Source organism: Somniosus microcephalus, chromosome 2, assembly GCF_052327205.1.
Source record: "Somniosus microcephalus isolate GS21.2 chromosome 2, FLI_Smic_1.0, whole genome shotgun sequence".
Classification (NCBI taxonomy): Eukaryota; Metazoa; Chordata; class Chondrichthyes; order Squaliformes; family Somniosidae; genus Somniosus; species Somniosus microcephalus.
The window spans coordinates 284,418,379-284,446,106 of record NC_140988.1 but is presented as its reverse complement, the minus strand read 5'-3'; the positions used below and the strand labels follow the sequence as shown (position 1 = coordinate 284,446,106).

Sequence of the window (27,728 nt, the reverse complement as noted above, 5' to 3'; positions counted from 1 at the left end):
TGGGAACATCACCACCTACAAGTTCCCCTCCAAGCCACACACCATCCTGACTTGGACCTGTATCGCCGTTTCTTCACTGTCACTGGGCCAAAATCCTGGAACTCCCTTCCTAACAGCATTGTGGGTGTACCTACACCATATGGACTGCAGCGGTTCAAGAAGGCGGCTCACCACCATCTTCTCAAGGGCAATTAGGGATGGGCACTAAATGCAGGCCTAGCCAGCGATGCCCACATCCCATCAATGAATAAAAAAAAAAACTCCTACATGGTGCTATTTCAGTTTGTGACTGGGACTGTACTCATGCAGCCTTCAAGGACTGAGGGGGCACTCATATCTGTGAAGCTGATGTCCTTGAAAGACCTGTTTCCAGTGGCACGTTGCTTACATGCCCAATGCCTGCATGGCCCAGACCCGAAGCTCCCCTGTGCTGGCTTTGGAGATAGTAGCAGTGCACTGCATCAATGCAACCTGTCATGAGAAGTAGTGACACCTGCATTCCTTAAAGCCCCCAGCTGGGCAAAGGCTCAGTGGGCTAAAGGTCTGGTGAGAGCAGATTGTATATTCCCATTTAAGTCCTGAAAGCTCTGAGCTAAACTGCTCTTCAGGGTGTCTATGGGGCCAGCCATTGCTGCCACCACAGAAGCAACAATTACTCTTATGATTTGATAATTACCTCATCACTCTACTGCTAGCTCCTCCTGCTCACGGGTGCTCTGTAATTCGCCCAGGGATATTCCCTCTTTCTCAGTTATGCCCTCATCCTGAGTGGGTGTACCTGGGCTGCTGTTGAGTAGGTAAACTGTCATGACAGATTGGGTGAATCATTTGCAAGAAGAGTCCCTCTGGAGGTGCCAGACTGCACATCTTATGCTTCCTTCTGTAAATATTTGGAACACAAAGGACATTCATGTTAGCAGTGTTCTCTGACTTATGAATCAGAAGATGTGACTGAATAATAGTAAAAGGCCTTTCAAGTAATCAATGTCTGCAGACTGCAAAAACTCACATTTGTTTAAGCGCTCCATCTGAATGGTGTGGAGTTGAGTTATGCTTCCAACAGTATCTCAACATCTGCACAAGCACTTGTGCCATCACTTATCTTGGCCAGCCTGGGGTAGCATTACTGGTTAAAGAAGGGAGTAACACAATTGTAATGAAGGATATTAGCTCTGATGATGTGGAATCTGTATGGGTAGAATTGAGAAATACTAAGAGGAAAAAAACGTTAGTGGGAGTGGTATATAGAACATAAGAACATAAGAAGTAGGAGCAGGAGTAGGCCAGACGGCCCCTCAGGCCTGCTCCGCCATTCAATAGGATCATGGCTGATCCGAATCCAGACTCACGTCCACTTCCCTGCCCTCTCCCCGTAACCCCTAATTCCCTTATCTGCTAGGAAACTGTCTATCTCCATTTTAAATTTATTTAATGTTGCAGCTTCCACAGCTCTCTGGGGTAGCGAATTCCATAGATTTACTACCCTCTGAGTGTAGAAGTTTCTCCTCATCTCAGTTTTGAAAGGGCAGCCCCTTATTCTTAGATTATGCCCCCTAGTTCTAGTCTCACCCATCAGTGGAAACATCCTCCCTGCATCCACCCGATCAAGCCTCCTCACAATCTTATATGTTTCGATAAGATCGCCTCTCATTCTTCTGAACTCCAATGAGTAGAGTCCCAACCTACTTAACCTTTCCTCATACGTCAACCCCCTCATTTCCGGAATCAACTGAGTGAACCTTCTCTGAACCGCCTCGAGAGCAAGTATATCTTTTCTTAAATATGGAAACCAAAACTGCACGCAGTATTCCAGGTGTGGCCTCACCAATACCCTGTATAACTGCAGCAAGACTTCCCTGTTTTTATACTCCATCCCCCTTGCAATAAAAGCCAAGATTCCATTGGCCTTCCTGATCACCTGCTGCAGCTGCATACTAACTTTTTGTGTTTCATGCACCAGGACCCCCAGATCCCTTTGTACTGTAGCACTTTGCAGTTTCTCTCCATTTAGATACTAACTTGCTCTTTGATTTTTTCTGCCAAAGTGCATAACCTCACACTTTCCAACATTATATTGCATCTGCCAAATCTCTGCCCACTCACTTAGCCTGCCTATGTCCTTTTGCAGGTTTTTTATGTCCTCCTCACTCATTGCGTTCCCTCCCATCTTTGTATCGTCGACAAACTTGGATATGTTGCACTCGGTCCCTTCCTCCAAATCGTTAATATAGATTGTATAGACCTCCAAACAGTAAGGCGGAGGTTGGGGATGGCATTAAAAAGGAAATTAAAGAAGCGTGCAATAAGGGCACAGCAGTCATCATGGGTGACTTTAATCTACATTTTGATTGGGCCAACCAAATTTGTAACAATACTGTGGAGGAGGAATTCCTGGAGTGTTTACGGGATGGTTTCCTGGACCAATATGTCAAGGAACCAACCAGAGAGACCAGGCCATCTTAGACTGGGTATTATGTAACGAGAAAGGATTAATTAGCAATTTTGTTGTACGAGGCCCCTTGGGTCGGAGCGATCATAATATGATCGAATTCTTCATTAAGATGGAGAGTGAAGTAGTTGACTCAGAGACTAGGGTCCTGAATTTAAATAAAGGAAACTACGATGGTCTGAGGAGCGAGTTGGGTAGGATTGATTGGGGAATGTCACTCAAAGGGTTGACGGTGGATAGGCAATGGCAAACATTCAAAGACCGAATGGATGAGCTACAGAATTTGTTCATCCCAGTTTGGCATAAAAATAAAACAAAAAAGGTGACTCAACCGTGGCTAACAAGGGAAATTAGGGATAGCATAAGATCCAAGGAGAGGACATATAAATTGGCCAGAAAAAGCAATAATCCTGAGGATTGGGAGCAGTTTAGGATTCAACAAAGGAGGACAAAGGGATTAATTAAGAAAGGGAAAATAGAATATGAGAGTAAGCTTTCAGGGAACATAAAAACTGACTGTAAAAGCTTTTATAGATATGTGAAGAGAAAAAGATTGGTGAAGTCAAGCGTAGGTCCCTTGCAGTCAGAATCAGGGGAATTTATAATGGGGAACAAAGAAATGGCTGACCAACTAAATACATATTTTGGTTCTGTCTTCACAAAGGAGGACACAAATAACCTCCAAGAGATGCCGGGGAACATAGGGTCTGATGAAAGGGTGGAACTGAAAGAAATCAGTATTTGTAGGGAAATGGTGTTAGGGAAATTGATGGGACTGAAGGCCGATAAATACCCAGAGCCTGATAATCTACCTCCCAGGGTACTTAAGGAAGTGGCCCTAGAAATAGTAGATGCATTGCTGGTCATCTGCCAGAACTGGATAGACTCTGGAACAGTACCCATGGATTGGACGGTAGCTAATGTTACCCCACTATTCAAAAAAGGTGGTAGAGAAAAAGCGGGGAATTATAGACCGGTAAGCCTGACATCGGTAGTGGGGAAAATGCTAGAGTCCATTATAAAAGATGTAATAGCAGAGCACTTGGAAAGCAGTGACAGGATCGGACAAAGTCAACATGGATTTACAAAAGGTAAATCATGCTTGACTAATCTACTGGAATTTTTTGAGGATGTAACTGGTAAAATAGATAAGGGAGAACCAGTGGATGTGGTGTATTTGGAATTTCAGAAGGCTTTCAATAAGGTCCCACATAAGAGATTAGCGTGCAAAATTGAGGCACATGGGATTGGGGGCAAGGTATTGACTTGGATAGAGAACTGGTTGGCGGACAGAAAGCAAAGAGTTGGAATAAACGGGTCTTTTTCCGAGTGGCAGGCAGTGACTAGTGGGGTACCGCAAGGATCGGTCCTAGGACCCCAGCTGTTCACAATATATATTAATGATCTGGATGAGGGAATTGGATGTAATATCTCCAAATTTGCAGCCGACACAAAGCTGGGTGGGAGGGTATGCTGTGAGGAGGATGTCGTGAAACTCCAGTACGATTTGGACAGGTTGGGTGATTGGGCAGAAACATGGCAAATGCACTATAATGTGGATAAATGTGAGGTTATCCACTTTGGTGGCAAAAACAGGAAGGCAGATTATTATTTGAATGGCAATAGATTGGGAGAAGGGAAAGTGCAAAGAGACCTGGGTGTTCTTGTGCACCAGTCGCTGAAGGTAAGCATGCAGGTGCAGCAGGCGGTTAAGAAGGCAAATGGTATGTTGGCCTTCGTAGCAAGAGGGTTCGAGTACAGGAACAAGGATGTCTTGCTGCAGTTGTACAGGGCCTTGGTGAGACCGCACCTTGAGTATTGTGTGCAGTTTTGGTCGCCTTACCTGAGGAAGGACGTACTTGCCATGGAAGGAGTGCAGCGAAAATTCACTAGGCTGATACCTGAGATGGCAGGAATGACGTATGAGGAGAGATTGTGTCGATTGGGCTTATACTCACTGGAGTTTAGAAGATTGAGAGGGGATCTCATCGAAACCTATAAAATTCTGTCAGGCCTGGACAGACTAGATGCAGGAAGGATGTTTCTGATGGCCGGGGATTCCAGAACCAGGGGTCATAGTCTAAGGATAAGGGGTAAGCCATTTAGGACTGAAATGAGGAGGAATTTCTTCACCCAGAGAGTGGTGAACCTGTGGAATTCTCTGCCACAGAGGGTGGTGGAGGCCAGTTCATTAAATATATTCAAGAAGGAGTTGGATATATTTCTTAAGGCTGAAGGGATCAAGGGATATGGGGAGTAGGCAGGGACAGGGTACTGAATTTGGATGATCAGCCATGATCTCATTGAATGGCGGAGCAGGCTCGAGGGGCCGAATGGCCTACTCCTGCTCCTATCTTCTATGTTTCTATGAGGTCACATTTCTGGCACTGAATAGCTGTTCTTGGGTGGTAGACTTGATACTGACTGCCAGTGCCCCTTCTATATCCTTTTTCTGGGGCATAGGTCCCTGGGTGCCAAAGAGCCTTTGGGCTAAAAATTTGGGAGGTTAACGACATCCGTTAATGGCAAAAAGTAGCGTAAAGAGGGCTCTTTTGCCAGCTGGTGGTGGGTCCCGCAGCGACCTCCACTTTCCAAAGCCCGGCAGCGCTGCCAGTAAGATCGAGGGCCCTGCAGATTTAAATGAGGGACAGGTGTCATCACGCCGATGTCACCTCAACGAACTTGGACCTTGGTGCTGAGTTCAGCGCTGGGTCCTAAGCTTGCCATGTAACCCTAGAGCGCAGCAGACTGACAGAGGCACTGTCAGCACCTCTGAAAGGGGGACACACATCTTTCAGGTAAGTTTGCATTTAAGCATTTGGACTGGATTTTTTTTGATTATATAGAAGTAGTGGTTGGCTGCAATACATGTTAAATGTTTTTTTACATGTGTAGAAAGTGCTTCTGGATGCTTGCAAGGCCTCAGATGGTAAAGTAAGGTCTCTGAGAAGACAGAAAATGCAACAAATATTCAGCTGGTCAGGAAACGTCCATGAAGAGAGAAACTGAATTCATGTCTTAGTTCAAGATGCTGCCTGACCTGCTGAGTATTTCCAGCATTTTATGCTTTCATTTCAAATTCCCAGCATCCGCTCGCAGAGGGAAGAGGAAGACACCGAAGAGGAAGACACCGCAGAGGAAGAAACAGAAGGCAGAATTCAACCCAGACAGCCCTTTCTGGCCGGGATATTCAGGATGGAATCATCTGCCTGCAGTACCAGTGACCACAACCCCAATTCCCCTTTCAACATTTGTCTCACACTTTACCTTCCCTCTGTTACTATCACAGTGTCCTCTTGGCCACAATGCTGAAATAAAAGCCACCACAAAGCAAATTGTCCAATTCAACTTTATACATCTATCCATCCACTATGACATCAAGAAATCAACTCATCACCCTTATGCATTCTCGTAGTGACTGTCTTGTGTGTGCCTTTGCCTGTCCTAATGATGTCACGCAGTGCTACTCAGTGGCTGCAGCATGGCTGGTGGAAGGCTGCTGACTTTCAGTGGGGGACACTGCAAATGGTCTTGCTAGTTGACCTTGAGGGGCTGGTGGCTGTGAGTGTGAAATCAAGAGATGGTGTTTCTTCTTTTTCTTCTTTACTCTCCTCTCTCTTTTCTTGGTCAACCACTGGCTGGGCAGGCTGCATTTCTTAGGTGTTTGAAATGAGGAAGCCACAAGGTTGGGTTGTGATGAGGGGAGGGCGGGAAAGCAAGAGGTGCATGTGAGAAGGAGGATAATGTATGAGATACCAACATCTTGTACCCTTTCTGCCCCGCTGCTGGGCAATGGCTCATCCATGCCCCTGCCGAGAATGGCCTGCACCGTCCCCTCCAAGGGGGTGAGGTGAGGCTAGGAGTGGGAGGTGTGTCTCGTGATTGGTACAGATTGCTGATAGGTGAGTGATTGGGAGGGGTGGGAGTCGTGTGCTCAGAAGTGTGTGGCCCCAGTTGGAGGACACCTCTTGCAGTGTTGATCCCCTGCACAAAGCTAGATTGCTGAGTGCGAGACCCTGGGTACCCCTTCCCTGGCTTGCTGAGGCATTTGTGTTAGTGCTGAAGCGCTTTTCCTATTTTTTGAGGTGCGGAAGGGAATTCAGCTTAAAGATCTGAAGACTCCCAGTTGGGACATTTTTTTAACGTAAATTTTTTTTCAAAAAGCAATAAGAGCTGAAAGCAGCATTTTTTTTTTTGCTTCATTTTTATTTTTGTCAGTTCAAAAGGCATTGCCCTTTTAATGTCCCACAATGCCTAGCAAACTCATTGCCTTGCTTCCAGAGGCTGTTAGAAGATGGAACGCTGCTTCCGGATGGCAACTTCGCCCCTGATGCCTGCAGAAACACCACCAGGAGGGGTTACCTGGTAAATTAGCGCTGGGCTAAAAATCATTAGTCCCCAGCACAAATTTTTCTCCTCTAACGCATCGACCATATTCAACGACCGTTAACCTGAGGACGCAGCAACGCCGGTAACTCTCGTGGCAGCCACGAATATCCCGCCTTTTGTCTTCTGGTCCTTATCTTTGCCTGTATTTATCTCCATCATGATGTCTGAGAACTACTGCAACCTGCCTCGATTTACCTCTAACCCAACAGCAGAGACCCCAGTCAGGAGCAGGATTGTCGCTCTGCATGCTCAATTAGGGTCTCCCAAGGAAAATGCATTCAGGTGACGATCTCAGGAAATTTTACCCATGAAGTCTCTCTCTCTCTCGAAGAGTGAAATAATGCTCACTGCTCCACAATTTATTGGATGTTTTCATGAATATATTTGATGACATTCTAAACAATGATTCCAGAGTGCCTGTATAGATGTTTTTGAAAGAATTGTAGTATTTCTACATAAAATCAAGTTTGTTCTTATTTTGCTGCCTTTGGACTAGCCAGCCTGGATCATTGATGGGACCGTGAGGGGGTATACCTGTTACTGGAGTCTTGAATTCTTTCCATGGAGCTTTAGATAATGCTGTAAACTTTGCTCTGACTGGTAGAATGGTCCTCGTTGGTTGCGCACCATGAATCTGACCACTGCTGGTAAATTGTGTAGTTTTAGTCACTTTAACTCCAGGTAAGCAGCATCTACGTTCTCTTAACTTAGGTAAGTTGTGTGTGTCCCTGTGGGGAAAGGATGTGCATATGTTACATATCTGGCATATGGAAGCTCTAACTAATTACATAGATTCGCCAGTAGTTTGGTTTGGAAACTCTTAAGTGTCTTGTGAAGTGAAAGTCTGTCCTCTCCAATAGTCCCAGCCCAGCTAACAGTTATTCCGAGACCAATGTGTGAGCTTGACTCAGTTGGTAGCACACTCAACACTGAGATAAAAGGTTATGGGTTCAAGCTCCACTCCAGGGCTTGCATATAATCCATCTTGACATTTCAGTGCAGTACTGAGGTGGGAGCTACATTTTTAGAATTGTCATGCTTTGAATGGGATATTAAATCCATTTTGTCTGTTCGTGGTTCAGGAAGATCTTCAAATAGTGCTATGGGCTATTTTAACAACAGCAAGAAGTTATTGGTGCCCAGGCCAACGTACATTACTCAACAAAAAACAAATTAACTAGTCGTTCATCTCATTGCAGTTTTGGGATCTTGCAATTCAATAAATGACTACCTCCTTTGCCTGCACAGCAATAGTCAATGAACTTCAAAGTAATTTATTGTGCATACATGTCAGCAGTCAGCATTTCAACCCATGCCTCAGAAAAATCTACTTTTTTCACAGGAATTGAAGGTTGTCAATATGATCGATCAGATCAGTCTTCCAGAAGGCACAACTGGAGACTGTTCGAACCAATCAAATCAGTTGCAGAGCAGAACTGAAGCCTTTTTGGAACATTTTTTTCTCTCTTTTGAGGAGAAACTGAGGCAGAAAAATTGAGATGAAATGATGGTGTCTGAGAATCGGTTATAGTTACTTTTCTTCAGTATTTCTCCCCAAAGAAATTGTATATAACAAAATAAACTACTAAAATGCAGCTTTTAAAAACTTAAATTTCCTGAAAGAAAGTTTCTGGGGCATGCCTGACTGTTGTCCTATATGAAGTTTAATTTCCATAAGACTAATCACATTTTTGAAATATGGAGAATATTTCCTGGTATGAATGCATTTCCTGTCACTACCAGTAGAATTGTCTGGATTTGGAAATAAAGAGTAGGGTAGCAATGATGACGAGCTTTACTTAACTTAAACCAATTGTACTGCAATTCCTGTATTTAGGATTTTACTACAGTGCACTGCTGTAATGTGTAGTGTGAACCATTGGCTTCCTTGTGTATACGTTGCAGTGCCCTGTTATGTTCTGTAACTTGAAATAGAATAGTACAGCACAGAAGGAGGCCCGTCAGCCCAGCGAGTCTGCACCGGCTCTTTAGAAGAGCAACCCATTAGTCCCATTCCCCCGCTCTTTCCCCATATTCATGCAATTTTTTCTCCTTCAAGTATTTATCCAATTCCCTTTTGAAGGCTACTATTGAATCTGTGACCACCACCCTATCAGGAAGTGCATTCCAAATCCAAACACTCGTTGCATAACAATGCTTTTCTTCAGGTCGTCTCTGGTTCTTTCGCCAATCACCTTAAATCTGTGCCCTTTGGTTATTGACCCTTCAGCCATTAGAAATAGTTTCCCTTTACTCCGTCTAAACCATTCGTGACTTTAAATTCTATCAAATAGCCTTTTAGCCTTCTCTGCTCTAAGGAGAACAACCCTAGCTTCTCAAGCCCATCACGTACTCACTAATCCCCATCGCTGGAACCATTCTAGTAAATCTCTGTACCCCCTCCAAAGTCTTCACATCCTTCCTAATGTGTGGTGCCCAGAATTGGACACAATACTCCAGCTGGGGCCGAACTAGTGTTTTGTACAGGTTTAGCATAACTTCCTGGCTTTTATAACCTATGCCTCTATTTATAAAGCCCAGGATCCCATATGCTTTATTAACTGCTTTGTTAACCTGTCCTGCCACCTTCAAAGATTTGTGCACAAACACTCCCAAGTCTCTCTTTTTGCACCCCTTTTAAAATTGTACTATTTAGCATGTATTGTCTCTCCTCATTCTTCCTACCAAAATGTATCAAAATGTTTCTAATCTACATAAATTACCTGAATTCAGAAAATCAATGCAAATTGACCAGATGATACAAGATTAGTGGTAGGGGATTCGATTAGTTAGGGGAGTGGCCGTAGACGTGACTCCAGGATGGTATGCTGCCTCCCTGGTGCCAGGGTCAAGGATGTCACTGAGCGGCTGCAGGACACTCTGAGGAGGGATGGTCAACAACCAGAGGTCGTTGTCTATATCGGTACCAACGACATAGGCAGAAAAAGGGATGAGGTCCTGCAGACAGAATTTAGGGAGCTATGAGAGAGATTAAAAAGCAGGACCTCAAAGGTAATAATCTCCAGATTACTCCCGGTGAGCATGCTAGTGAGTACAGGAATAGGAGGATAGAACAGTTGAATTCGTGGCTGGAGAGATGGTGCAGGAGGAGAGGGCTTTAGATTCCTCAGGCATTGGGACCGTTTCTGGGGAAGGTGGGACCTGTACAAGCCAGACGGGTTACACCTCAACAGAGCCGGGACCAATATTTTCGCGGGGAGGTTTGTTAGTGCTGTTGGGGAGGGTTTAAACTAACTTGGCAGGGGGATGGGTTCCAGCATATAGGAGTAGAAAAGAGGAATAAGGTGCATAAAAGAGTGAGTGTGTTGGATAGTACTAGAGAAGAAAGTACGAGAGACGGTAGTAGTACCATATTAGATAGGAGCAGACTAAGAAAGACTACGAAAAATTCAAAAATGGGTTTAGAATGCATGTGCGTAAACACACGAAGTGTGGTGAATAAGGTTGGTGAGCTACAAGCACAATTAGCCGCGTGGCAATATGATGTTGTGGCAATAACGGAAACGTGGCTTAAAAACGGTGAGGACTGGGCACTTAATATTCAAGGGTACAAGGTGTTCAGAAAAGATAGGGAAGGAAAAAAGGGAGGTGGAGTGGCAGTGCCGATTAAGGAAGACATTGTAGTGTTGGAAAGGGAGGATGTTCTTGAGGGGACAAGGACAGAATCCATTTGGTTAGAGTTGAGGAGCAAAAAGGGTATGATCACACTATTGGGGGTATTCTGTAGGCCTCCAAATAGTGAGAGGGAGATAGAGGAGCAAATTTGAAGGAAATCGCAGAGATATGCAAGAGCTATACAGTGGTGATATTGGGGGACTTTAATTACCCAAATATCGATTGGGATAATGCTGGGGTAAAGAGAAAGAAGGGGGAGGAATTTCTGAAATGTGTTCAGGAGAATTTCCTTGACCAATATGTTCTTGGCCCAACCAGGAAGGAGGCATTGCTGGATCTGGTGCTGGGGAATGAGGTAGGCCAGGTCGACCAAATGTCTGTGGGAGAACACTTGGGTACGAATGATAATCATATCATAAGATTTAGATTAGCAATGGAGAGGAGCAAGGAACAATCTAGAGTGGAACTTCTAAACTGGAATAGCACTAACTTCAATGGGATGCGAAAGGATCTAGGCAGGGTAAAATGGAACCAAAGACTGACAGGAACAACTGTAACGGAGCAATGGGTGATATTTAAGGAGGAGATGTTCCAAGTACAGGCTAGGTACATTCCAACAAGAGGGAAGGGTAAGGGAACCAAAGCAAGGGCTCCTTGGATGACGAGGGAGATGGAGAAGTTGATGAAACAAAAAAAGAGGGTGTATGATGCATGTCAGGTCAATTCTTCAAGGGAGAACCAGACCAAATACAATAAGTTGAGAGGGGATGTGAAGATGAAAATAAGATTGGCAAAGAGAGAATATGAGAGTAGAATGGTGGTTAACATAAAAGGGAACCCAAAAATCTTCTACCGGCATGTAAGTAGTATGCGGGTAGTAAGGCGGGCTGGGGCTTATTCGAGACAAAGGTGGTGATATATGCTTAGAGGCGCAAGGCAAGGCTAGAATACTCAATGAGTACTTTGTATCGGTGTTTACTAAGGAGGTGGATGCTGACAAATATCGGTAGAAGTGGAAAAGGTAGAAGCAGTGGAAGGGGTGAAAATTGATAGACAGGATGTACTAGAAAGGCTGGGTATGATTAGAGTGGATAAGTTGCCTGGTCCAGATGGCTTGCTTCCCAGGTTGCTAAGGGAATTGGGGGAGGAGATAGCGGAAGGGCTTGCCATAATTTTCCAATCTTCCCTAGATGCGGGTGAGATGCTTGAGGATTGGAAAGTGGCAAATGTGACACCATTGTTCAAGAAAGGTTGCAAGGACAATCCTAGTAACTACAGGGCAGTCAGTTTAACATCAGTGGTTGGTAAAGTTTTAGAAACAATAATCTAGAAACAATAATCAAGGAAGAAATTAACGGGCATTTGGAGAGGTTTAAGTTAATTAAGGAGAGCCAACACAGGTTTGTAAAAGGGAGATCATGTTTGATTAATCTAATTGAATTTTTTGATGAAGTAACAGAGAGGATTGATGAAGGGAATGCAATCATTGTTGTCTACATGGATTTTCGGAAGGCGTTTGTCCAAGTACCACATAGAAGGCTGGTTAACAAAATTGAGGCTCATGGAATAGGTGGGTCAGTGGCAGCTTGGATAAGGAATTGGCTTAAGGACAGAAAACAGCAAGTTGTGGTAAATGGCTGTTTTTCAGACTGGAGGATGGTAGACAGCGGTGTTCCCCAATGGTCAGTGCTGGGGCCGCTTCTTTTTTTGATGCATATAAATGACCTGGATATTGGATTACAGAGTAGAATTTCTAAATTTGCTGATGGTGCCAAACTTGGGGGTGTGGCAAACAGTGATGAGGATATCAATCGACTGCAACAGGACATAGAAAGGCTTGCAGAATGGGCAGACAAATGGCAGATGGAATTTAATACAGAGAAGTGTGAGGTGATGCATTTTGGCAGAAGGAACAGAGAGGCAATATACACTTAATGGCACAGTTTTAAAGAGTGTGCAGGGACAGAGGGACCTGGGTGTTAATGTGCATAGGTCGTTGAAAGTGGTGGGACATATTGAGAGAGTGGTCAGCAAAGCATATGAGATCTTGGGCTTCATAAATAGAGGTATTGAGTACAAAAGTAGAGAAGTTATGCTGAACCTTTATAAAGTGCTGGTTAGGCCACAACTGGAGTGTTGCGTCCAGTTCTTGTCAGCACACTTTAGGAAGGATGTGAAAGCCCTTGAGCGAGTGCAGAGGAGATTTACCAGAATGGTTACGGGGATGGGGGTTCTTAGCTACAAGGATACGTTGGAGAAGCTGGATTTGTTTTTGTAGTGTATGTGCTTTAAGTCAGAACTACTTTTTACAGCTCCTGTATACTGTAGTACCGGCAGTAACCACACCGGTATATAAGCTGTGCGCATGCCTCTGTACCCCCGTCTAGAGATTACCCTTCTCCAGTAAAGACCTGACCTGTTATTTGTTTATGTACAGCATCCGTGTAATTATTTATCTACTGAACCACGGATCCAACAGTGGCGACGAGTGTCGATGCGAATCTACCTGCAACATAAAACAAAAAAAACAAAAAAATATATAGTCGAGTCCAGGAACACGGGCGTCGACTGCGAGCAACCGCCCAGCAGTCAGGCAGAGATCCAACTTTGCTGGGGAGGCTGTGGAGAGCCGGGTTTGGTTCCCCAGCCACAACGAGCAGTAAGAGACCGACGACAGGTCGAGAGCAGACCCTTCCCGAGCAGCGGCGGCTGGAGCCGACCGACGGCAGAGAGAGAGAGCCGAGCAGCGTCGACGGGGTAAGAAAAGGGTGAAGAGAGCAGGGCGCAGCCAGGGGTTGATCACCGAGCGGCGTCGAGGAAAAATACGGCAAACCGGAGAGAGAGAGGGTAAGAAACAGCCGGGTTCTAGACTGAGCGGCGTCGACAAATATCAAGGGAAGAACGCGCAGAGCACAGCCAGGGATCACGGGCTGATCAGGGTCCACGGGGCGAAGCAAGGGGAGACGCCATTGAGCCGCGGAGAAGCAGGGAGAGCGCGGGAGACGCCATTGGGCCGCGGAGAAGCAGGGAGAGCGCGGGAGGCGCCATTGAGCCACGGAGAAGAAGGAAGAGCGCGGGAGACGCCATTTTGTGCCAGCGGAGAAGAAGGGGAAGCGCGGGAGGCGCCATTGGTGATAGTTAACGCACAACCAAGGATGCCGAAGAGTGGCAGTATCTCTACGTTCGACAATGAAGTCGAAGATTGGGCGACATATGTGGAACGTATTGAGGTGTACTGCAGGGCGAATGAAGTGCCAGATGCTAATAAAGCACTGGTTCTGTTAAATTCCATGGGTGTAAAAACTTATGGGTTACTGCGAAATCTAATAACCCCAGAGAAGCCGGTAAACAAGAATTTTGAAAGCATAGTAGAAATCCTACAGGACCACTTAAACCCCACACCGCTGCTGATAGCAGAACGATTTAAGTTCCATAAAAGGAACCAACACAAAGACGAAAGCAATGCTGAGTACCTAACGGAACTGCGCAAGCTATCGAAATACTGCCAGTTTGGAGCGGTACTAGCAGACACGTGTGGTGATTATTCTTTATGTTTAGTAAGAAGTATTGTGATTGGTTGTTTGTTTCCTGCCTTGGGATATATGCTGTAATCTCATTGGTAGTTGATGTCATGTGATTTGTGGTGGCCATCTTAAATTCAGTTCTTTCCAGCCTTTAGTTGGGACTGGGTGTTGAAAGATGTGCTACAGGATTTTTAAGTTAATAAAGCCTAGATTAGAAAGGCAAATCTATTCTTTATTTCAACACGTTAAGGGACAAGTTTGTGTGTGGGCTACAAAGTGAAGGAACCCAGAAACGGCTTCTATCAGAAAAGGACCGTACGCTGGACAAAGCTTTCAGTGTGGCAATATCACATGAAGCAGCCGCAAGGGGCGCGGCAGAGATACAACGGAGACTGCAAGAATATGGCACCAACGAAATGACCTATGGAACAGGGAAGTGCTATCGCTGCGGCAGAACAACACATGACCAGAAAGATTGTTGGTTCAAGGACCAAGTGTGCAGACAGTGTGGGAAAGCAGGACACATAGCAAGAGTCTGCAGGTCTGGGAAGAAAACCAACAGTAAGAAATCGCCACAGGAGAAGTACAAAAAGGTACACCAGGTGATGGACAGTGGTTCAGACGAACAGAAAAGTGACACAGACTCCGGAAGCAAGGAGCTGGGTTGTCTGAAACTACATAATGTAACCGAAATGGAGGATCACCAGACTATCTGGGTTACACTCAAGATAGACGGAGTCCAAGTGGAAATGGAATTGGACACAGGGTCAGCTCTAACAGTCATAAATCAAAGAGACTACAAGCGGCTATTTTCACACATACCCTTGAAAGCTACAGAGATTGTCTTGAAGACGTATACGGGGCAAAAAGTCTACCCCAAAGGAAAAATAAGGGTGAAAGTGACACATAAAGGTCAGGAAATACCTAAAATGGATATATATGTATTGCCAAATGGAGGACCACCACTGCTAGGACGTGAATGGATCCGGAAGATACACTTAGATTGGCATTCCATACAGGCACTGAAGGTGGAGGCCAAAAAGGGTGACGACGTCACACCTGGACAACTGTCAAAAATGCTAACTGACGCAAAAGAAGTGTTCCAGGAGGGACTAGGAACACTAAAAGGAATAACAGCAACAATTAAAATAGAGGATAATGCAAGCCCAAAGTTTCTGAAGGCCAGACCAGTGCCTTATGCGATCAGACCAGCGGTTGAAGCAGAGCTGGAAGGGTTGGAACGTTCAGGAGTACTGTCCAAATTGGACTGGAGCGAGTGGGCTACACCCATCATTCCTTTAATGAAGAGGTCGTTGAGTAATACGCCTGGGGAACCAAAGAAGGTCCGCATCTGTGGGGATTTTAAGGTGACAGTGAAACCAGTCCTTCACACGGTGCAATATCCGCTTCCACGAATTGAGGATATTTTCGCCTCGCTATCTGGTGGTAAACGCTTAACCAAAATTGATCTAGCCCAGGCGTACTTGCAAATGGAGGTAGAAGAAGCTTCGAAACATTACCTTACGATCAACACCCATAAAGGTCTCTATCAATACAACCGGCTGGTGTTTGGAGTAGCCTCGGCTCCGGCTATCTGGCAAAGGGCGATGGATCAGATCCTGCAAGGGATTCCAGGGACCCAGTGTTATTTGGACGACATCTTGGTCACGGGCGAAAATGACGGTGATCACCTCGCTAACTTGGAGAAGGTGCTCGCCAGATTAAAGGAATATGGGCTACGAGCTAATCGCCACAAGTGCGAGTTTTTCCAGAAACAGATCTCGTATTGCGGCCACGTCATCGATGAAGAGGGGTTACATAAGTCCCCTGACAAGATTGAGGCAGTAGTCAAGGCTCCAGCACCGGAAAATGTGTCACAACTGAGGTCGTTCCTCGGGCTGGTAAACGATTACCACAAGTTCTTACCAAATTTGTCTACGGTATTACACCCGCTGAACACCCTACTGCAAACAGGGGTACCATGGAAGTGGGATGACGAACGTAGACGAGCTTTCCAGAAGTGTAAAGAATTGATCACATCAAAAGAGGTGTTGGCCCATTTCAACCCAGCACTACCAATTCGTTTGGCATGTGATGCATCACCCTACGGCATTGGAGCGGTGCTGTCGCACAAATTCCCAGACGGGTTGGAGAGGCCAGTAGCCTTTGCGTCTCGGTCACTAACCTCAGCCGAGCGCAACTACGCCCAGATTGACAGGGAGGCCCTCAGCCTAGTATGGGGAGTAAAAAAATTCAACCACTATCTGCATGGACAGAAGTTCACCTTGCTGACTGACCACCAACCACTTGTCTCCATCTTTAATCCTAAGAAGGGCGTGCCAGTAATGACTGCACAGCAGTTACAAAGATGGTCCCTGTTTCTAGGGGCGAATCAATATGAAATAGAATATAAAGGCATGAGACAGCATGGGAACGCTGATGGGCTATCGCGCCTGCCACTGCCTACTGTGGAGGAAGCACCAGCAGTGGACCCTATCGAGATATTTTATTCGTCGATAATTGAACGATTGCCAGTAACAAACGCGGATATAGAGAAGGAGACCCGCAATGATCCGACGCTGTCACGGGTATATGAATTAACGGTGAGGGGATGGCCAACACATGGCGACTCACTGTTGCCAGCATTCTCATCCAGAAGAGAACAGCTGTCAGAATGCCAGGGGACAGTGATGTGTGGATCCAGAGTGATGATTCCACCCAAGTTAAGGGAGAGAGTGCTAAATGAGCTACATGAAGGTCATCTGGGGGGAGTGAAAATGAAAGCCTAGCTAGGGCTTATATGTGGTGGCCGGGAATCGATCAACAAATCGAAGACCTAACTAAGAGCTGCTTAGGATGCCAGAAGGTCCAAAATGCACCACCACATGCCCCTCTACACCCATGGGAGTGGCCCTCCTCTCCATGGCAACGGGTGCACATTGATTTCGCTGGTCCATTCATGGACTCAATGTTCTTAATAGCAGTGGATGCTCATTCAAAGTGGCCTGAGGTGATAAAGATGTCTTCAACCACTACGGAGAAAACGATTGCAGTCCTACGGACCATATTTGCCAGAAACGGTTTGCCAGAGCAGATCTGCTCTGATAATGGACCACAGTTTGTGTCCGACGAGTTCCAAAAATTCATGAAAAGGAATGGGGTAAGGCATTACACATCCGCCCGTATCATCCAGCCACCAATGGATTGGCTGAGAGGTTCGTACAAACCTTTAAGAAGGCGATAAAGGCCATGTGCGACGAGGAAATTCCACTGCAGCATAAGATGGACAATTTCTTATTAGCCTACCGAAACGCAACACATGCAGTTACCAACCAGACCCCGGCCATGATGTTCTTTAACCGAAGGTTGAGATCTCGTCTGGACTTGCTCAGACCAAATGTGCGAAGAAATGTTGAGGACAAACAATTCCAGCACATCAGCGAGAAGCCGACAAGGAGCTTCAATGTAGGGCAACCAGTCTTGGCTCGGGACTATCAAACAGAGAAGTGGCAACCCGGAACGATATGTACAAGGCAGGGGCCATTAATGTACACAGTAGATGTCGGGGAGAACATTGTGAGACGCCACGTCGATCAGATCTTAGCATCACAGGAATGCGTCAACCCTATGTCTCGAGTACCTGGGGATGAACCCGACATACCGATAGCATCTACTTCAGACCCAGTAGCAGTGGAACCCGATGAACTACCCGATGAAAGGGGGTCAGAATCGCCTCTGCACCGAGAACAAGAACCTCCGGAAAGGCGCTTTCCCGAAAGGGCCAGGAAGCCGCCCCAAAGACAGAATCTATAAATGGACTTTTGTTATTGAATGTACATGTAAAAATGTAATTGTTATTTGAATATTAAGGGGGTATTATTAATCTAAAAAGGGAGGAATTGTAGTGTGTGTGCTTTAAGTCAGAACTACTTTTTACAGCTCCTGTATACTGTAGTACCGGCAGTAACCACACCGGTATATAAGCTGTGCGCATGCCTCTGTACCCCAGTCTAGAGATTACCCTTCTCCAGTAAAGACCTGTTATTTGTTTATGTACAGCATCCGTGTAATTATTTATCCACTGAACCATGGATCCAACAGTTTTCATTAGAGCAAAGAAGGTTGAGGGGTGATTTGATAGAGGTGTACAAGATTATGACGGGTTTGGATAGGCTAGATGGGGAAAGGCTGTTCCCACTAGTTGATGGTACAAGGACTAGGGGACACAGATTTAAGGTTTTGGGCAAGAGATACAGGGGCGACGTGAGGAAAAACTTTTTTACACAGCGAGTGGCGAGGACCTGGAATTCACTGCCGACAGAAGCGGTGGAAACGGAGACACTTGATGTTTTCAAGGGGAGACTGGATAGGCACTGAAGGGAAATAAACTTGCAGGGCTACGGGGATAGAGCGGGACAATGGGACTGACTGGATTGCTCTACAGAGAGCCAGCACGGACTCGATGGGCCGAATGGCCTGCTTCTGTGCCGTTTTGACTCTATAATTAAGAGTTGGGAAGGAAGTCAATTCTGATGAAACAGCCAAGGAGCTGCAGAAAGACCCAGACAAGATTTGTAAGTAGGCAGAATTATCTTAGATTAAATTCAACATAGATAAGTAAATAGTGCTACAGACTGGAAGAAAAAAATGAGAGACTTACTGAAAAAAATAAGTCAGTTTGTTAAGGGAAGAAGGTGAAAGAGATCTGGAAGAGATAATAGACATATTGCACTCCTCAGCACACAGACACTTGGACAGAAACATCCATTGCCCGTATCCTAAGTCGCACCAAGTCCCATTCACCCATCACCCCTGTGCTCGCTGACCTTTTTTGGACTACAATAAAAGTGATAAAATGTTGAGTGTACCAGTAGCTTAAGTTATGACCTGTCCATGTGCCAGTGCACCGTTAGTTCTTATCTATCATGAGCTGTATATTCAGGGACAGTTTTCAGTTATCAGTTTTTCTGAGACTGTCTCAGCTTTTGTGAAGCTGTTGGTCAACTTTTGCTAATTTACTTGGTTGAGATGAATGATTGTATGAAGTACTTCGAGGTGTTTCTGATGCATATGATAAGGTGCTATATGAATGCAGTTTTTAAAAAAAAACTTCTTATAACTTAGCACAAATTAATATAAATCACCAGCCTTCCTGAGAACTGCAAGATGTGAACATCAGCAATGTAATGTTGCAGTAGCGGAGCTTCTTTGAGGTTGAACATAAGTGGCAGAGTAGATGGAGCTTTACCCTACATTGACTGAAAGTTGTATTTGATGCTGACATTGGGTGAAAAATGTGGGAAAATCTTATTTTTCTCTTCACAAATAATTGTCATTGTGATTATTGCAAAAACTTACTTCAAAAGCCACATTTCACAATCTTAAAAGGGCTTCTCACCAGCAATGATAAAACCTATTAATATATATTTTAAATTTGAAATTCTGTCTGTGGAAATTCATACAATGGCCTCTAAAGTATCAGTAGTATGCGATACTGACAAGATCCTGCAAATCCATTGGCAGGATAGGTGCCCCAACATCAGTGTTCTCACTCAGGCCAACATCCCCAGCATCGAAGCTTTGACCACGCTCGATCGGCTCCGATGGACAGGTCACGTTGTCCGCATGCCCGATACTAGACTCCCAAAACAAGCGCTCTACTCGGAGCTCCGACACGGCAAGAGAGCCCCAGGTGGGCAGAGGAAACGCTTCAAGGACACCCTCAAAGCCTCCTTGAAAAAGTGCAACATCCCCACCGACACCTGGGAATCCCTGGCCCAAGACCGCACAAAGTGGAGGAGAAGCATCTGGGAAGGCGCCGAACACCTTGAGTCTGTTCGCTGGGAGCAAGCGGTAACCAAGCGCAAGGAGCGCATGTCAACCCAAGCACCCCACCCACCCGCCCCTTCAACCACCGTCTGCCCCACCTGTGACAGAGACTGTAGGTCCCGCATTGGACTCATCAGTCACCTGAGAACTCATTTTTAACGTGGAAGCAAGTCATTCTCAGTTCTGAGGGACTGCCTAAGAAGAAGATACTGATAAGACTATACCATATGTTTCTAGTAAGCTTAATGTTTTTCAGCTTGACAGTCACTTACTACCTAATTCTGTCTATTAATCAAGTTAATATTGTACCAGTTCTCCAAGCATTTCTTCTGAATTCTCTAATATATTTGATATAATTTGCCTCACTTTTAAGCTTCATTGCAAACTCCTGTTTCTCCTTTAAGAAGCACTTAACTACTTTACTTTGTATTTCATCTGCTCCCAACTTATCAACTCAAGACTTTGTAGAAACTACCTTATCTCCAAGACTGCACTTTGTGTGAAGGTTTTTGATTCTAATCTCATGACAAGTCCTCTGTATTCATTCTCAGTTCACCTTAAGGAGCGTTTATGCATCTGGCACATGATCTAAGCAGATGTTCTTAACCTTTCCCTTTCTACATTACTCGTCACGAGATCACAAGGTAAATAGGGATGAGGAAAGGCCATTCAGCCCATCCATTTAGGAAAAATATAATCTTCCTTCCCCTAATTTTAACATCTAACTACCATTCCAAATGTTTATCACTCTTTGCATGAAGAAAACTTGCTCTAGATTCACCTATTCTATACTCTTGTACGTTATAAGATGATGCGTTCTAGATATTGTCCTAGAACTTCTCTCCCAACGTCATAGTGTATGAGACCTTTCATCTTTGTCACTGGAGTTCACATGGCTGTCAATTGTCTTAAAGCAGCTACCTCTTGAAATGAATTGCATAATTTTCTGCTATTGTGTAATCTATTGCATACTATCAGTTTAAATTTCTTTCCTGGGTTTACAATATTCACACTTTACCCGTGATTGACAAGATTACTGAATTGCAGTATATAGCAAATAGAATTGGATTTAGGTGGGAGAATTAAGCATAACTGGTATTCACTGGAAAACATACAGAAGGCAACAGCTGATGTAAGGTTTTTCATTTTTTTATGTCCCATATAATGAAAATGTTTGGCAAAAATGGGACTTTCTTTTATTCCTCTGCTAGTAGCTAGGAATACTGAAATATCACCGTACTAGTTATCAAATTTATAATATAGTAAATAGAATGTTACGAGTAAGATGGGTTTGCGCCAATCTATCTTTGGTGTTCAGCAAAACTGCCTCATGCAGATAAAAATGTTTCTTGCGCACTAAAAGTTATACAGTAACTGGGTTCTGACAGCGGTTGTTTCTTTTTGCACAAACATTGCATGATGACCCTAATTAACAGTGTGATGTAATCGCATTTGTGATTTAACGATGCATTCATTTTCTTTTCCATAGTGAAATCAGCCGGTTGGAACTTGGTTTGATCGTTGAGGTCTGGAACAAAGGGCTAATCTGGGATACAATGGTGGGCAATGTGTGGATACCACTGAAGTGCATTCGGCAATCTGATGAGGTAAGGAGGCGTGAAAATGATTCAAAATGCCTTTTAGCAAGCATTTTGCAGAAATACTTTTGAAAAAAGGTTCTTTCTACAAACTCATGCTGTAGTCTTCTGAACCTGTGTATAATGTATCTTTTAGTGGCTTTTCTTGGTAACTTCTTAATACCTCTATTAAATGTAACTCTGTACCCTATTTTCATTTTTATAGCGTTTGAGCGTGGTGTTGATTGTTTCCTAGATTTATGACGTGCAACCCATGACCAGGATATGTTTCATTTAACACATATTCCCTCTTTTTGTTACTTGCTCCCATACTAATTGTTTTAACGTAGCCACATTGAATTGCATCTGGTACCTGTTAGGCCTGAAAGATGTAAACCTTTCTGAATCGAGTTGTAATTTTCCACCCTCATTGTTTTGTTTCTGTTTTGTATCATCTACAGATTTGGAGATTTTTCTGCTGTACCTTTGTCCAAGTCAATAATCCATATAATTAAAAGGTTTGCATGTAGTCGGTAATGCATTAATATTGTATGTGGTGCATTAAATCTGTCCATAGTAGAAAAATAAATCCTACTTCTCTCATTGGCTGGAATAGTAATTTAAGCATCACCAATCTTGATCTCGCAGAAATACAACTCCCTTTTGGTAAAACTGCAAGTTCAATGAATTGCCTCAGTGAATTGATTGTATTTCAAGCTGGATTTAGTCTTCATTTTTATTTTTGGCCCAGCTAACTATTCACAGGAAACTTTGGTTTATCTGGAGGTTAACTGTCCGGAATGCTTGATCCACCGGCAAAATTCAGGAGTCGGTTCAGTAAGTTTTTTTTTCTTTTCGTTGCTTTTTTTTCACCAGTCAGGCTCTGCAAGGTCTAGCTAAAGCTGTTGCTTAGCTACAGAGACGTTTGCAAGCTAACGGCTGACTGTTTAGAAGCTGTAGGGTTCGTTGCTAGATACGGAGCAAAAGCTCCGTATGTTTTAACATTACCGCTGGTTTGTCCAGCAGTTTTGATGGGACGGCAACAGCTCGGTCCTGTCGGTGCCGGACATCACAAAGTTTCCTGTAGCTGTATAAAGAATATCTATAGTGTAACCAGTAGGCATTGCTCATGGGTAACCCAGGACATTGATAACCATTTCTGATGCTCACCGTGGTTCCACTGCAGCCTTAGACGGAGTTTAATGTAACAGTAAATTTACTGAAGTAAAATATTACATGACTGATGCAAACTAAAAATATCACATACTTTACTGATCTGATAGGATACAGGTATCACACATAAAATGTTTGTAATACTTCATATCCACCACTGAACAAAACTTTGCTCTTCTACATCCCATGGTGGATTAACTTCTGATCCACCATCCTCCAGAAACTTAAGCTCCCCCAAAATTCTGCTGCCTGTACCGTATCCAGCACCAAGTCCTGCTCACCTATCATCCCTGTCTTCACTGACCTACATTGGCATCCAGTCCCCCAGTGCCTCAAATTTAAAATTCTTCTTTTAAAAAATGTTTTCATTCTCGCGATGTGGTCATCGCTGGCAAGGGCGGCATTTATTGTCTGTCCCTAATTGCCCTGAGAAGCTGGTCATGGGCCGCCTTCTGCACTCCCTGTGGTGAAGATATGGGGGTACAGTAGCATATTGGTTATGTTACTGGACTAGTAATCTAGAGACCTGGACTAATGATCTGGAGACACGAGTTCAGATCCCACCACGGCAGTTGGGGAATTTAAATTTAATTAAATAAATCTGGAATAAAAAACTAGTATCTGTTTGAAACTACCAGATTGTCGCAAAAACCTGTCTGGTTCACTAATGCCCTTACCCGGACTGGCCTATATGTGATTCCAGACCCACAGCACTTTGGTTGACTTTTAATTGCCCTCTGAAATGGCCTAGTGAACCAAGAAGGCGGCTCACCATCACCTTCTCAAGGTACCACCTAGTAGACTCTTGACTAAGGTCAGAACATATGGAGTCAGGACAGGTAGCAGAATGGATAGCAAGCTGGCTTCAAAACAGAAAACAGAGTGTTAAGGGTAGTTATTCAGGCTGACAAAAGGTAGGAAGTGGTGTGCTGGAACTACTGTTGTTCACAATTTATATTAATGACTAGCTGAAGTGCCCGGCGGTGCCGAGGCTTTTTCGAGGGCATGTTGTTGTTGGAAGAGAGAGAGAGAGCACGACTGGGGGGGAAGAGAGAGAGCGACTGGGGGGAAGAGAGAGAGAGCGCGGGTGGGGGGGAAGAGAGGGCGGGGGGGGAAGAGAGGGCGGGGGCGGAAGAGAGGGCGGGGGGGAGGGAAGAGAGGGCGGGGGGGAGGGAAGAGAGGGCGGGGGGGAGGGAGGGGGCGGGGGGGAAGGGAGGGGGGGCGGGGGGGGAGAGGGCGGGGGGAGGAGGGGCAGGGGGGAGCTGGGGAGGGGGGGAAGGGAGGGCGGGGGAGGGGGGTGGCGGGGGAAGGGAGGGCGGGGGAGGGGGGTGGCGGGGGAAGGGAGGGTGGGGGAGGGGGGGCGGGGGAAGGGAGGGTGGGGGAGGGGGGGCGGGGGAAGGGGGGGAGGGAGGAAGGGAGGGCTTGAGGCTGAGAGAAGGCCACGCCCGGTTGCCGGGGTAACCCTGCCGCGCCGCCCCGCACTCTCGAGAGCCCCGCTCTCGAAGCCCCAGCCGCCCCGCCCCGCTCTCCGAGCCCGCCCCGCACTCCCGAGAGCCCCACTCTCCAAGCCCCAGCCGCCCCGCACTCCCGTTGCCGGGGTAACCCTTCCTGCTCACCAAGGCCAAGATCCGCACTCTCGAGAGCCCCGCCCCCCCCGCCCGAGCCGAGCGCGGAACAGAGTCTCACCTGCTCCTGCTGCGCGCGCACCCTGACCCTCGTGGCTGACGCCGTTGCCCCGGGTAACGTGACACCAGGGGGGTGCGTGAGGAGCTTAGCAGCAGCCCAATTACCTAGCTCGGGCCTGGCTGGGCAAGAAAGGCCCAGGCTTTCAGGCCTAAGAAAAAAATGGGGAAAGGTAGGAAAAAGAATCTTCAGGTTAGATAAAATATTTACAAATGAGTGATTTATTTAAAAACAATTTAATAAATTCAATTTTATTTTGCTGGAAATGTATATTTGAAAAGAAAGACGCAGAAAGCAGGAAAGAGAACGGAAGCAAGATGGCGGCGACTCACCTCGGTTCAGAACGATAAGGCCCGCCCACACACGCACCGATTGGTCGACCGTCAGGTCACCAAAGCGTAGGATTGGTCAATCGTCCCGTCACTCGACCGTAGGAGGGCCCGGCCGCACGCGGCAGCAAGCCGCCGTACGATTGGTCGACCTCGAGGTCACTCTGTCGCTAATGAGCGGATAATGAGATGCTAATGAGCGGAACGTTGAAGGTTTTTGGGATACCGCGGGCGCGATTTTAGACCGGCCGAAACGTAAATACGCTTAAAACCGTCTCGGAAGCGTAAGCTTTCTTTGGAGGTAACGTGCGCGTAGGTACGCCCTGTAACTTTCGAGCGCATAGCCCGACAGACGCACAGGCGATGACAGACAGAATGACAGACAGAATGACAGAATGACAGACAGAAGTACCGATTTATATATATAGATATAGATTAGGACTCGGGAATCAGAAGTACAATTTCAGAATTTATGGATGACACCAAATTGGAAGGTGTAGTTAATACAAAGGAAGGATGCAACAAAATACAGGAAAACATCAATAAACTTGGGGTACAGATGCACAAATCACTAAAAGTAACAACACAGGTTAATAAGGTCATCGACCTGAAATGTTAACTCTGTTTCTCTCGCCACAGATGCTGCCCGACGTGCTGAGTATTTCCAGCATTTTCTGTTTTTATTTCAGATTTCCAGCATCAGCAGTATTTTGCTTTTTTTTACCAGGCACTGGGGTTCATTTCTAGAAGGATAGAATTGAAAAACAGAGAAGTTTTGTTAAACTTATATCGAACCTTAGATAGACCACACTTGGAGTACTGTGTACAGTTCTGGTCTCCATATGATAAAAAGGATAGAGACATTGGAGAAGGTGTGAAAAAGATTCACGAGGATGATACCAGAAAAGGCTGGGACTCTTGAGGCTGAGGGGTGACCTGATTGAGGTCTTTTAAGACAATTAAAGGGTTTGATAAGGTAGATGTAGAGAAAGTGTTTCCATTTGTGGGGGTCTAAAACTAGAGGTTATAAATATGAGACAGTCACAAATAAATCCAATAGGGAATTCAGGAGAAACTCCTTTACCCAAAGAGTGGAATGCACTACCACAAGGTGGCAAATAGCATAGATGCATTTAAGGGGAAGCTCGATAAGCACATGAGGGAGAAAGGAATAGGGGATATGCTGATAGGGTGAGATGAAGTAGGGTGGTTGGAGGCTCATGTGGAGCCTGTTTCTGTGTTGTACACTTGATGTAACACAGGAGAGGGATCTGGGGAATTTATTTAGAAGCACCCTTAAATCATCAGCACAATGTGCTGCTGTGGTGAAAAAGACGAGCAGGATGTTTAGATGTATAGCTTAAACTAACAGGTGTGTCAATTGATGAGTCATGGGTAACCTCCGTTTCCTGGAGTGTGCTTGATTGCCTTTGGGAGTTAGCATTACTAGTGATCAGGGAGGGTGGTGCTGTCTAATGAAAAGTCTTTCCTCACCCTTTTTTAATTATCTTATGTAACAAAAATATTTGCCAACAACAGTTTGTGTAAAGTTGTGTTAAATAAATGGTGACAAAGTTGTACAGGAAACTTTGGTTTATCCGGAGGTTGTACGTCCGGAATACTCGATCTAACGGCAAAATTCAGGAGCCGTTTTCTATAAGTTTTTTTAGTTCTCATTCTATTTTTTTTCCCAGTCAGGCACTGCAAGGTCTGTAGCTATAGCAACAGCTTCAGCTAGAGACATTTGCAGCTGCAGCCGACTGTTTAGAAGCTGTTGCTAAGCAACAGTGTTTGTTGTCAGATACGGAGATGAAAACCTCCGTATGCTTCAACATTAACTTTGTATGTCCGGCAGTTTTGATAGATCAGCAACACGCCGGTCCCATTGGTGCCGGATATCACAAAGTTTCCTGTATCTCAAAAGACCTTTTTCTTAAATCAAGTCATGCAAAAATAATCTGATTATTGAGGTAACCATTCAGCATTTTCAATAACTTGTGTTGTTTGATTCACACGACAATGGCGAGTGTGATGGATTCTCGGACACATTCAGTTTTAATTCATAAGACTGCAATTTTTATAGGAATGGCCTAGGCATTAGTAAGTTTAAGGTGGAAGCCACAGCAGATGTAGAAACATTGATATTTACGGGACAGAAAGAGGCCATTTTGCCATTATGTCTGCCAGTCCTTTGTTAAAGCAATCCAACACTAATCCCATTGTCCCATTATCTCCCCATTGCCCAGTACCTTCCTCTGCTTCAAGTAATTATCCAATTTCCCCTTAAAAGATAGATTGGTCTCTGCCTCAACCACTCTCCATGCATCAACAACCCATTGCATAAAGACATTTCACTTCACCCTTCTCATTTTTTTAGTGACTATTTTAAATTGGTGATCACTTGTAATTGACTCCCCAACCAGAGGAAATTGTCTTTCCTTATTCAGCCTATAAACACTGTTTATAAATGTAAAAACCTCTATTAAATCTCCTCTTAACCAATTTTGCTCCAATGGAAACAGTTTCAGTTTCAGTATCTCAAGTCTGTTCTCAGAACTACAGTTTTCCATCCCTGGCATCTCGCTGAACTTTACCTTTTTCCATTACAGCATTCTTATTTTTGACTTTTTTACATTGACTCACTATTACGTTGTCCCTATTTCCCAATTGTTGTTCTATTCACATCAGTTATTTGCTCAGCTTCATTTCCCAGAATTGTGACAGTTTAGATTTTATTTGACTTAGCTTGAGAAAAGCATAATAAACATTTCTGTCCAGAAACATTGCATATTAATTACAAACTTAGGCCCTGTTAACTGCATTGCTAAGAAGAAGGGATTCATTTCTGAAGAAAGATTTCCATTTATATGGCACCTTTCACACCTTCAGGATGCCCCAAATCACTTAACAGTCAATGAAGTACTATTGCATTGTAGCCTCTGTTGTTATCTAGGTAAAAAAGGAAGCAACCTAGCAATAACAACAGACAAGGCTGGAAAAACTCAGCAGGCCAGGCAACATCTGTGGAGAGAGAAACAGAGTCAACGTTTCGGGTCGAAACCCTTCTACAGAAGTTCTGTAGAAGGGTTTCGACCTGAAACATTGACTCTGTTTCTCTCTCCATGGATGTTGCCTGGCC

General features: G+C 44.9%; 1 protein-coding gene across 12 annotated transcripts in view; it reads left to right on the top strand.

The window, feature by feature from the left end:
* Positions 1–27,728, top strand: part of unc13bb (unc-13 homolog Bb (C. elegans)) — an 807,248-nt gene that overhangs the window by 378,154 nt on the left and 401,366 nt on the right. For 11 of the 12 annotated variants that reach the window (XR_015074481.1, XM_085972924.1, XM_085972914.1 and 8 more), the window contains exon 4: positions 21,317–21,434. Coding sequence is in view for 10 of the 12 variants with exons in the window: in XM_085972924.1 (XP_085829050.1) it covers positions 21,317–21,434 (118 nt within the window). In the remaining 2 variants the exon portion in view is untranslated. Of the gene's footprint in view, positions 1–21,316; positions 21,435–21,865; positions 21,923–27,728 lie in introns of those variants that run through there. The other variant, XM_085972865.1, reaches the window with a different exon arrangement.